Source organism: Orcinus orca, chromosome 17, assembly GCF_937001465.1.
Source record: "Orcinus orca chromosome 17, mOrcOrc1.1, whole genome shotgun sequence".
Taxonomy (NCBI): Eukaryota; Metazoa; Chordata; class Mammalia; order Artiodactyla; family Delphinidae; genus Orcinus; species Orcinus orca.
The window spans coordinates 50,721,191-50,733,736 of NC_064575.1; the positions used below are offsets into that span (position 1 = coordinate 50,721,191).

The following is a 12,546-nucleotide window of genomic DNA, read 5'->3' on the forward strand; positions in this document are numbered from 1 at the left end:
TGTGGATTTTTTTCAATACTTCAGTACTACATGGTCCGTGGTTGGTTGAACCCGTGGATTCAGAACAGTGAATACAAAGGGTGGACTGTAAAGTTATATCTGGATTTTTCTGCTGCGAGGGTTCAGTGACCCTAATCCTTGTTTTGTTCATGGGTCATCTGTATTTGAAATACTATTTAATACAAGGGCCAGTAACCTGGGTTTTGGCAATCTTTTACAGCCTCTCTTAGCATGCTGCTTTTATAAAATTAAGAGAAGAGGGGGGAGAGAAAGTGTTTTTGTCATTCTTTTGTTGTTGTTTTAACTCTTAACTTGCAGGAAACATGACTTTTTCACAGACATCAGCTATATCTTACTAATCTCTGCCAGCATGAGGCCTTTGCTATTAATATTATCCTAATAACTCCTCGTGTTGACTTACCTGTGTTCCTCCTCTAGAGGTTCCTTTGATGCATTGGTGGCATGAGATAGGAAGGTGAAACAACATGAATGCAGGAAACATTTAGTGCCTTTACATTGTTTGAGATTGATTGTAGAAGCAGAAAACAGACAGTGCTCTTAAGATATTGCTGAACATTTATATTCAATGTTACTTTCTTTAATCTATAATAAAGACTATCTCCTTATGATGTCTTTCATTGTATATCACTCAGTCCTAGTACAAGCATTTACTCATGCCACATGATAGAGCTAACGAGACCATGGGTGGTTTTGCTCCTGGTAACTATTTATATTTATTCACTTAATTATATGTAGCTTCTCTTATGATAAGATCTTTAATCTCAAGGGACATGTATTACTGATGGGAATGAGGATGGTACATGGGCAACTGTATCTCAGTTTTATTCTTTTTCTCAATTTGGTCAACCTCAATCTGCATTCTTAGTTTACTCTAGTCTGTGGTCATAAAATAGTAAACTTAAGAAGTCTTTCTTATTTCCTGTGTTTCTACATAATGCCTTACTGACCTTTATGTGGTCCTCTAATTTCACTGTTTAAACACATTCTGTTTCTACTATTTAAATCACCAATAAAATAAATGTTTTTTCCCTGATGAGTAATACCTATCATCTTGTTATGTATTATTTTGTAATCTTCTAGAGGGAGTAATCTATGGTGTATTTAGTAGTCAATAAATGTAAATGCTAAAGTGATTAGTAAGTTAAGACGAGTAACTACTTTGAGCACATATTTCTACTATAATTATTATATAAATAAATAACAGTGAACTTATCTGATTATAGTTCAATCTGAGGTTCTAGATTATAGTTTGACACAAATAATATTTCATGGAAGAAAGGAATAATCCAAATATTATTAGATCTCTTTCTAGCACTTTACCTTACATATCATGTTTTTCGTTAGCACTGTACTTTAAGCCAGTTGTATTCAGAAGTTAGTTGTATTTTGATTTCATTAAACTGGGACCAAAAACTGTGGTAGGAAAGATATGTTTTCTTTGTGTCTTTTCTGAGACTTATTTAGTGTATGATAGATTTTCATGGACATATCTCTTAAATTTAGATGTCTATCCTACTACAAAAATTTGCTTTCTTTTGACTCTCATCTACAGCTTTCTTTTCCTGGCAACACAGCTCCTTTCTTTTCTTGCTCAGTTTTCCTCCTCTATTCTAGTGAAAGTGCTTTGATACCAAAATAACCTTATATAGTATTCGCTTCATATGTATGAAATATGTATATGTAATATATATATATATAGAAATAGAAGTTCCACTGTAGTGGGACTGTAACAGATCTCTTGGACTTTATGTGTCTTTTTAATATTAATTATCTTATACTTTCCTCAGAAATGTAGCTCTGGAGTCGATGAAGAGGTGGAATATAATTTGAGGATTGGCTCCAAGGCCCTATTGCTCTTTAATATGTCACTTTATGACATATTCACTTTATGAAATTTCTTATATCCTTTCTGTTAAACATTGTATTTCCCAAAAATTTCTGTTGGAATATAAGTATTTACTTAATGATCATAAGCATGTTAACCTTTTAGTACCCTACTATAAACTTGTTTCTTTTTTAAAACAGCTAGTTGCCTAGTAATACATTATAGAATGCTCTTTCCCTCCATTTATTATTCTTTCATTCATTCTCACATTCAGCACTTAATCTTTGTTATAGATCATGCTAGATGTTGAGGAGACAAAAGAAATATAACAGTTCTGTTGGTCTAGCAGGAAAAAGGCAAATAACCATTCTATGAAGCATTTTGTGGGGAGTGTCTCTTAGAGAGATCCCTTAGAAAACTCTTATGATCCAAAAGAAAAATGGAGATGTCAAGGTAAATGTCATTTACTGAAAGGGTACCTAGGGCATGCTCTGCCAGGTTCATGGTGAATTTGGATACTATCTCAGATTAGTATTTATTGATTTATAGAATTAGATGACTTTATAGCATTCTCCAGAATATAATAGCTATAAAGAATATATAGCTGTTTGAAATTTACTTTGGTTCTAAATATTATTTCATGATGATATAAGTAACTGTATCAAAAATAACCTTATTCCCTTTACCCATTCCATTAAAAAAATGGATTAATTTAGTGTAATTACCCTTTTTTGATATCGTTTTGAGAAGTCGTTGTAACAGGGACTAAGAAAGCTAGTATTAGGCTACCTGATATTTTGACGGCTCTAGGAAAATCTTCCAATTTAAGATTCCAAGCGATTTGAGATCGTTACGATATTTGTAAGCCAATAAGTAAACACATGAATATTCCACAACATAAGATATTCTGGAGAACATCCTCCTCTGCCCAGGATGAAGTAACAGGGCCCAGATTTATCTTGCTGCCTGAAACAACCAAAAAATGGATAAAGTATATTAAACAATGGTTTCAAAACACTAGACAATAGGGAAAGTTAGACAGCAAACCCTGAGAGACTTAAGGTAAAGTCACCAGAACCTAGTGACTTATGGATTTGGAGAATAAGAGAAAGGAGGGGGTCTAACTGGCATTCCAGGTTCTGATCTGGGTAGATAGTGATGCCATTACATGATAGTGAGAAGCAGCTTTTCAAGGTTAGCAGCAAATTGGGAGTTTGAATTTACACATGTATTTGAAATGCCTGTGAGATATCCAGGTATCTCTTAGACTGAATATTCATATCTGGAGTTTAAGGAAGAAATATAATTTTGGAAATCATCTACAGATGGTTAAAACTAGGAGAATTCAAAAAAGTATGTTAAGTTGAAAGAGCAGTGGGCCAAGCAGATACCATTTCTAAAGTAGTCAGTATAAGAGAAAGTATCCTTGAAGGAAACCCTAAAGGACTGATCAGAAATGTAGAAGGAAAGGTCAGAGAGTTCAAGGAAGCCAAGGATGTATAGAATTTCAAGGAGCCATTGTTCAGCACTATCAGATTCTGGATGTTAACTCTGGGCTTAACTTTGCTTATCTGTAATATGAAATGACTAGATTAAGTAATGTTTAAGGTATTTCCAAGTCTAACGTTCTTATGTAATTCTTTTGGTTCTTTTGCTTGTTTTGTAATGATGCAGTGCCTTCATTAGCTTTATCACGAACAATGAACTTAATCTTATATGTCATTATGGATTAGTTATAAGTAAAGATACTAATGTTCCTCTTTTTTTTTTTTGGCTAAATACACATGTAACATTTACCTTAACCATTTTTTTAAGTGTACAGTTTAGTCTGATGTTCCTCAGTTGACTAAGCTTATTGTGTATAAATTAACATTTAATTATGGGAGTACTAAATGATGTATATTTGTATAGATTATTTTGAAAATGATCAAGGCACCTTGCTTGCCTCACTCCTAGTCCCAGGCCTGTATTATACATACTATATATTTAGACATTTCCAAATGTTAATATATTCTGAAAAAGTTCAAAAATAAAACTAGATTCTGATTCAATGATCAAAATCTGGGCCCTAAAACTGAGTTTTTAAAAAAGTTGTGTCCATTGTCCAAGACATTTTATGAGCCAAAATATAAAAAAGAAAACCCTGAAGTTGTCATCAGATTAAACAAAACATCATAACTTAAAGCCATCGAAGGATTATTCTTTTAATGGAAGTTTGAGCAAGTAAATGTGTTTGGAATCAGAGTTTCTGGAAAGTTGATTTTGGAGCCAAAGTTGATATTTGCTAAGCCCATGAACTTTTTACTTATTTTAGAAAGACGTACATTGCATTAAGACATCAACAATATTTGTGATAACCTATTTGTTTTTCAATGGGAAAAAGAACTTGCATACTTAACTGTAATTGGATTGTTTTATAGTGCTAAATGTAGTGCTGAACAATTTTTTAATATGAATTTGGTTTTGGGGGGGCCTTTTCACCATAGATTAGCATAAGCTCATTTTTTTTGCAATTTTTCTCCATCTGCTCATCAGCAAAGTTCCTATCTATTACATTTTTTATTCCAGAACCACATAATTGGCAATGGCAAGCGGTTGACAAAATAGAAGTACTCTGGCCTAGAATTCACTAATAAAGGAGACCATTACCCTGGTTTTTGCCAAACTCAGGTCTTTTTGTCTTTTACATTGAAGATCGTGTTGCTGTCCTATGGCATTTCCTGGGTGTTTTTTGTAGTTTCTGAAGTCTTCTGACTGTGGACAGTATAGTGTAAAATGGACACTTTATTTTCCATACAAAGCATCCTGATCTCCTTTTTTTTGCTAATAATCTTTTATTCCTTTTAGGAAATGACTTTCCACGTTCTGTGAGATTTTGGTGAGAGTGTCAAAGTTTCTCAAGCACCATAAGCCAGTTAAGCTACAACAATTGAATTTTTTCTCCCAGAGAGTTACATATAGTGTATGACCAGTGATGCAGTAATCATATTGCACGATACACTTAATGTTCTCAAGTCCAGTGAACTTCCTGGCTTATCTCCAGGATGAGATAAGACGTTTTAGGCTAGACATATCCGTTGTCAATCACATTAATTATGAAAGTAATTATTTACATTTAATACTTAAAATTTGCACACAGGGCTATATTTTTATTTATAGGCATTGAGAAAGTGACAGCAGTTGCATGGTAGTTTGTTAGGAAGAGGAAGTCTGGAATACAAATCTAGGATTTTTTTCATGTCTTCCCTTGACAAGTATCTATGGGAAAAGTGTGGAGATTTGTAACACTCACTGTGGAAAAGAAGACCAGGTGCACTTTTGAGGTTTTTAACTAATGCCCTAAATTGTGTATATTTAGATTTCTACGAAATGGGAAGATATCCCAAATATTTTCATAACGTATTGAGAATTTATAGAATAAGAAAACAATTTGGGCTGTAGCTTATTTATGTTTCATAGTGCAAATATAATACTACTTATTTTGTTGGCCTCTGTATGCATAGACAGCTAAACCATAAGCAACAGCATTTTAAAATAAAAGTATTGTGAACATCTTTTATAAATCCATGAGAACTAATATATGGATCTAGTGTATAGTAGATATTTAGTGTATGTTCATTGACTTTGTTTATTTAGTGAACATTTAGGTGGCAGTTAATATGTTACATCTTTATATCAAAGCTGAGTTCCCCCCTTTACAGATGAAGATTCTGAAGTCATGGAAAGACCAAATAACTTGTCAAAGGTTCCACAGCTGGAGATGAACCAATCTGGCTAACAAGTCAATTTTATTAATTACTAGATGTCTCTGTGAAATGAAATGATGAACAACATGCATTAAACAATTATTTTAATTAACATCAATATCTGGTGCTAATAAAAATAATTGTGTTCACTTATTTAACAATTATTTAACACCTAGCATATGCTAGGCACTGTACTATGTACTGAGACTGTAGCCTGAACAAAATAAGCACAGTGTCTGACATTATAGACTTTATTATGCTCTAGTGAGAATTATGTAAGGCTATTAGTATTTTAAAATCCTCTTGTTTCAAGTTTCTTAAATGCTAGGACTATGTCTTTTGTCTGTTTTCCTGACTTCCAGCTCAGTTAATGGTGGATGTTAAAGAATGCATGAATAAAAGAAAGAAAAAGTGAATGAAAATACAACCTGCAGTGTTTCTTCACTTTTATTTTTTATTTGAAACTGTTTCCTGAGGAGTAAAATACATTCATGCAGAGAACATTTCATTCTGTAGAAATTTTCTAACTACAATTATCACTAAAGTTTCAAGGGTTTTTTTTTGTTTTTAATAAATTTATTTATTTAGTTAGTTTTGGCTGTGTTGGGTCTTCATTGCTGTGTGCGGGCTTTCTCTACTTGTGGTGAGCGGGGGCTACTCTTTGTTGCGGTGTGCGGACTTCTCATTGCGGTGGCTTCTCTTGTTGTGGAGCACGGGCTCTAGGCACGTGGGCTTCAGTAGTTGTGGCATGCGGGCTCAGTAGTTGTGGCTCGCGGGCTCTAGAGCGCAGGCTCAGTAGTTGTGGCACACAGGCTTAGTTGCTCTGCAGCATGTGGTATCTTCCCGGACCAGAGATCGAACCTATGTCCCCTGCATTGGCAGGCGGATTCTTAACCACTGTGCCACGAGGGAAGTCCAAGTTTCAAGTTTTGAAGAAAGGAAAACATGTTATTTGGGAAATAGGAGCATTATTTAAAGGGGCAGAAAATATGGTGTGACATTTTATGTAAAGTTATTCTGTATAATGGAGAGTGTTATGTAAAGTTATTTATGTAAAGTTATTCTGTATAATGGAGAGTGGGCTAATTAAAATGCTTATTAGGTTAATGTATAAATGAAACCTGTCTTAGTCTCTTCTTTTTAACTCAGTTATGGTCACAGTTATAGAACACACAAATTAGAAAAATCAAAGTTTACCAAACCTTACTTATGGAGGATGGGGGTACAAATGGCATATATCTTTTCAAACAGCACTTGAAACTTCAGAAAAAACGGAACTTGGAACTTAAGAAAAAACGCATGACAATCATTTCATTTATTAAAATAATACCGAATAATTTCTACTTTATTGGTTTATCCTCAGCATATGATACTTAGATATGTAGCCCTTGACCTAATAGGAATCAAAATAGAGGTGGTTCTACTTCAAGAATTTGTAATAATCCCTTCACTTTAACACATGAATGTGTTCAATATTGGCAAAAGAACATGTTGCTACCAAAACTGAAATAAGATCCTTGAAACAAAAAGGATGTTGCCATGGAAAAATGAAGTAACACTCAGTGCAGCTGTGATGCATTAATGAATAGGATATTTTTTTAAAAGATCATTTGTGTTTGGTGTGGCTCAGAGGGTCCCAACCAGATGGTTTCCATGAACATGATCTGACCCCCAGTTTGAGGACTTCTTACTGGCAGATTACTTCATTTTCTTTCCCTTGGATTGTCAGATCCTTACATTAATACAAAATTTACTGCTGCAGATTTATATTCACTTATATAAATCACTCAACATTTTACATTAAAACCACAATTTTAGACATACAGTTTAACAGTTATTTTAAAAGTGTAAAAAGATTTATGTGATAGCTTTAGTATACATAATAGATGTAACATTATAATAAGTTTGAACAATTTGGATTATGTATATGTTTTAGTTCTTATCATTAAAAGAATCCCCACAGTATACATCATTTTTTAGAAAGTTTATTTTTTACACTTGTTATGTATGTCAGGCTAACATACTGTCGATTCTGTATGCATTGCTCAGGTTGTTTTAATTTGATTAAATAATTGATTTCCAAATTAGTGGAAATTTGGAATATATTGTGATTTTGGAAATTTTGGCACAATTTAAATTTGTTTCTCAGGACATGTATGTATAAATCTGTGTACGGCAGCATATTAAACTAATTATCTCACATTGTTGGAAGCATTTTTCAACATAGCATCAATATCTAACACAGGGACTTCCCTGGTGGTCCAGTGGCTAAGCCTCCGTACTCCCAATGCAAGGGGCCCAGGTTTGATTGCTGGTCAGGGAACTAGATCTCACATGCCGCAACTAAGAATTCGTACGCTGCAACTAAAAGATATCACATGCTGCAATGAAGATCCCGAGTGCCACAATGAAGATCCCGCATGCCGCAACTAAGACCCAGCACAGCCAAATAAATTAAATAAATAAATAAATATTTTTAAAAAATCTAACATAAAGTGTTAAACACTGACCCTTCATTGTTTGACCTTAAAACCGTAATTAATATAGGAGAATATGCTGTCAGTGTGCCACTTTAGCTTGTGCACTTTAACACCACTAATGCAGTTATATATTTTAAAACATAAATGTAATAACATCTGAGACAATATACACTTCTATTTCAGAAGTTAAAAATGTTGTGATCTTAAATCAACAATGAATTACTTAACCATATACATGCTTAAATTAAGCTACAAGATAAAATTCTAAACCTAAAAAATCTCATACTTCATGAACCAACATACTTTTTTTTTTGCAAAAGTTTACTTATATTTCTCTTCACTGAGTTCATCAATTTGTCCATGCACAGAAATATTGAAGGGAAAATGAGTAAGTGTACTTAATTTGTAAGACTGGCAAATTATTTATCATATCAAGGAATTCCAGACCTGTTACATATCATGCTCTCACTAAGGAATATATTAACCCCAAGAGAAGGTTATTACTTTATTCTTAGTTATCTTTTATAAAATATGATCTCTTTGTTATTTTAAGTTGCGAGACTATCCAAACATTTTTCAAGCAAACAAATTTTAGTTTTTATTAGATAATACCTTTGTATGCCAAATATTTTCTAGAAAATTAAAGGTTATATTTTGTATTTTCTTAAAAATAATTTAAGTATGGTAGGCTATTTGGGCAGTTTACTAACCAGGTACAGAATATTACCTTGTACAAGAGTCACCTAAGACTAATAGGCTTTAACTTACATTGCTTTTGAATTAAAAACTCATGATGTATTCAATTTTTTATTTGGTCTTGCTTAGTCTTACTTTAACTCTGTTAGGGCCTGGCGACCTAAGTAACTACACTGGGCATAGGGGAACATAAAAATTTCACTTGAAATCATAATTTAGGTAATAAGTTGAAGTATGATAAAAGTAAGGAATAACACTCTGATTTTTAAGTCTCCTGAATTTTCTTCATTACTATATGTTATAAACATGTTCTCCTTTAATGTTTGTCTAGAGATGTAATCTGAACATTTAAAATATTCTTTTCTTAAATTTCAGTATGTGAAGTAAGGGACAAATTCACATAGATATAGCTGTTTGTGGTTTTCTATTTTTTAAAGTAAGAGCAATAAAATGCTAGTCCATTCTAAGGCCTTAGCTGGTGTTAACAAAATGTAATGAACTGCAAAAAAAGGATTTTCTCACCTTTTTTTGCCAGCACATTTTCTAACTTAATCATGTTTCTTGGAAAGAACTGTGGAAAGGCAGATACGTTTTCATTTCATGTCACTGTGTTCTTTTGATCAAATTTATAGCAAGAAACAATACCTTTTCAAGTGTTTGTTGTATTCTTTAGTGAAAGTAACTCATAAAGACATAAGTATGGGGCATTTTCTTGTTTTTGGCTTGCCTGTGTATTCTGGTAAAGATATTAAATGTTTGAGGATACATTTACTCTCAAATTTAGTCTGATCCAAATATTTTGATTTTGCTTTTCTTTTCTAGCTTGAAGTACAATCTTGTTGTGTGTTCATCCCAAGTGATAGCTTGCCTTCCCCAAGTACAATTGTATCTGGTGACATTCCTGGAACAGTAAGAAGTTGGTACCATGGACAAACCAGCATGCCAGGAACACTTGTCCTCTGTTTGCCTCAAATAAAGATTGTTAGTGCTGGCCACAAGTATATGGAACCTCTGCAGGAGATTCCTTTTGTCATCCCACGACCCATCCTTGAAGAAGGTACTTTTTAAAAAAATTCTTCCTATGGTTATTTTACTATGTTTATTATATTTTATACTGATATTTTTAGTTTTACTGCTTTTTTTTTTTAATGCCAGTGCATTTCTGAATCAGTCTTCTCATTGAAAGAACTGCATGGAAATGAACTAAGTGATTTACAAAGTGAATGAACGAAATGATGATGTTTATTGATAGCCACACCTTTTATATATATGGAGACTATATATATGTATATATGGAGACTATCTACAAAAGATCATATAGAATACAGTATGATCACTGAAATGCTAAACATAGATAAAATTAACTTGAGAAGGATGTTGGTTTCAGATGTTTGCATTAGGCTGAACTAAGAATTATAAGTAGGTTGATTTTAATTTAAGCCACTTGACTTATGAATGGATGCTTCATAAATACATAATCAAATGAATACATTATTTACAGCAAGCATGCTATATTTCTAGATTACTCATTTATTTAAATAAAGTAGATAATTGTGTGATGATTGGAGCCATGGATCTTTCTTCAGTAAATACTTGATTTCTGATGTTGCAGTGTTTTCAGTTGTAGGTTCATACCCTTTTGAACTTTGATGTATTCATTTCAAACTGTGTGAACCTGGAGAAGTTTTGAGTCACAAAGTAAATAATGTGAATCTATATTTTAATAACAAGCCTGAAATTTTTTGACAGTGCTAAATAGGTCAACACCTTGTTCATATTATTAGGATGTAAGTGTCTGAATCCTGATATCGTTCAGATTACCACAGTACTGTTATTGAAAAGCAGGTACAGTCTGCAATTTTTGATTTTGACTTAATGTCGATTTCTCTCTCCTTTTCTCTATTGAAATTTCCATTGAAATCTAGTTTTCATAGGTTTATCAAAAGTAAGCATGATTTTACTGGCAGAAATTAATGTTGGTACTTAATGATATGAATACCATTATCATAAAATCATAGAATTGTGAGAGTTAGAAGGAACTTCTTTAGAGTTCTTCTTAAGTGCTCTTTGTCTTGATAATTTCTCTAGCATATTGGACATAGCCATTCTTTGTTATTTGTTTTCAGTTATAGGGAATTCCTTATTATCACAATAGCTATTACATGTCATATCAAAGATATGCTAGAGTGAAGTGAGCTCATAAAGCTCATAAAGTGAGCTGGGAGTGCTTCCTCCTTTTTTTTAAAATTTTAACTCTGGAATAATTTTTGTAAGATTAAATGATTTGTACCTTGATTTTTTGTTAAAACTCATTGATAAAATTCACATATTGTAAAATTCTTCCATTTAAAGTATACAGTTAGATGATTTTTAGTGTATTTACAAGTTTTATGCAACCATCACTATAAAATTTTAGAATAATTTTATCACCCTAAAAAGAATTGGTATATCATTAGCACCTACTCCTCTTTCTCCCTTCCCCCCAGACCCTACGAACCACTTGTCTTCCTATCCCTATGAATTTGCTTCTTCTAGACATTTCATATGAATGAAATAACAAAATTTGTGGTCTTTTGTGACTGGCTTCTTTCACTTACCATTATAAATGGTAAGTGAAAGAAGCCATCTTTCACTTCTTTCATAGAACCATTGTTATAGTATGTATGTCTTCATTCCTTTTTATGGCTGAATAATAATTCATTTTATGGTTATACCACATTTTATTTATTCATTACTTGATGGGTATTTGGGTTGTTTCCACTTTTTGGCTATTATCAATAATGCTGCTATGATCATTCTTGTACACTGTTTTGCATGGACATATGTTTTAATTTCTATTAGATATATATAGTAGAATTGTTGGGTCATTTGGTAACTCTGTGCTTTAGCTTTTGAGGAATTGACAAGACTGTTTTTCAAAATATCTGTGCCATTTTACAATCCCACATCAATGAATGAAGGTTCTAATTTATTCACATATTTTTATGTGCAAGTATAGTTGATTTACAATATTAATTTATCCATATCTGTGTCACCACTTATTATTGTTCTCTTGTTATTGTCTTATTGGTTCTAGCCTTCTCAGTGGGTGGGAAGTGGTATCTAGTGGTGTTGATTTTCATTTCCGTAATGTCTAATGATTTTGAGCATCTTTTCATGTGCTCAGTGGCCATTTGTAGATCCTGTTCTGTATTTTCTTCTTCTATTCAAATCCTTTCTTTTTAAAAATATTTTTAAATTTATTTTGCCTGCACTGGGTCTTAGTTGCGGCACGTGGGATCTTCGTTGTGGCATGTGGGATTTTCAGTTGCGGCATGCAGCCTTCTTACTTGCAGCATGCAGACTCTTTAGTGGCAGCATGTGAACTCTTAGTTGTGGCATGTGGGCTTCTTAGTTGCAGCATGTATGCAGGATCTAGTTCCCCGACCAGGGATCAAACCCGGGCCCCCTGCATTGGGAGCACGGAGTCTTACCCACTGGACCACCAGGGAAGTCCCTTTTCAAATCCTTTGCCCACTTTTTAGTTGGGTTATTTGTCTCTTTATTGTTGAGTTGTAAGAGTTCCTTATATATTCTGATATTAGACACTTATTAGATATGTGATTTGCAAATATTTTCTCCCATTTCTCCCATCCTCCATTTCTCCTGTTATCTGTTCACTATCTTGTTTGAATTTATTTAGTTGTTTAAATAACAGTTTTTTTCCTTTATACTGTAATATATGTTATTTTAATTCCTTTTTTCTCCTGCTATATTGGAAAGTATTCCTTAACTGTTT

General features: G+C 33.0%; 1 protein-coding gene across 12 annotated transcripts in view; it reads left to right on the forward strand.

Moving 5' to 3' along the window:
- Positions 1–12,546, forward strand: part of VPS13B (vacuolar protein sorting 13 homolog B) — an 802,268-nt gene that overhangs the window by 358,058 nt on the left and 431,664 nt on the right. For all 12 annotated transcript variants that reach the window (XM_049700204.1, XM_033438214.2, XM_049700207.1 and 9 more), the window contains exon 23: positions 9,591–9,825. In XM_049700204.1, coding sequence (XP_049556161.1) covers positions 9,591–9,825 — 235 coding nt within the window. The remainder of the gene's footprint in view (positions 1–9,590; positions 9,826–12,546) is intronic.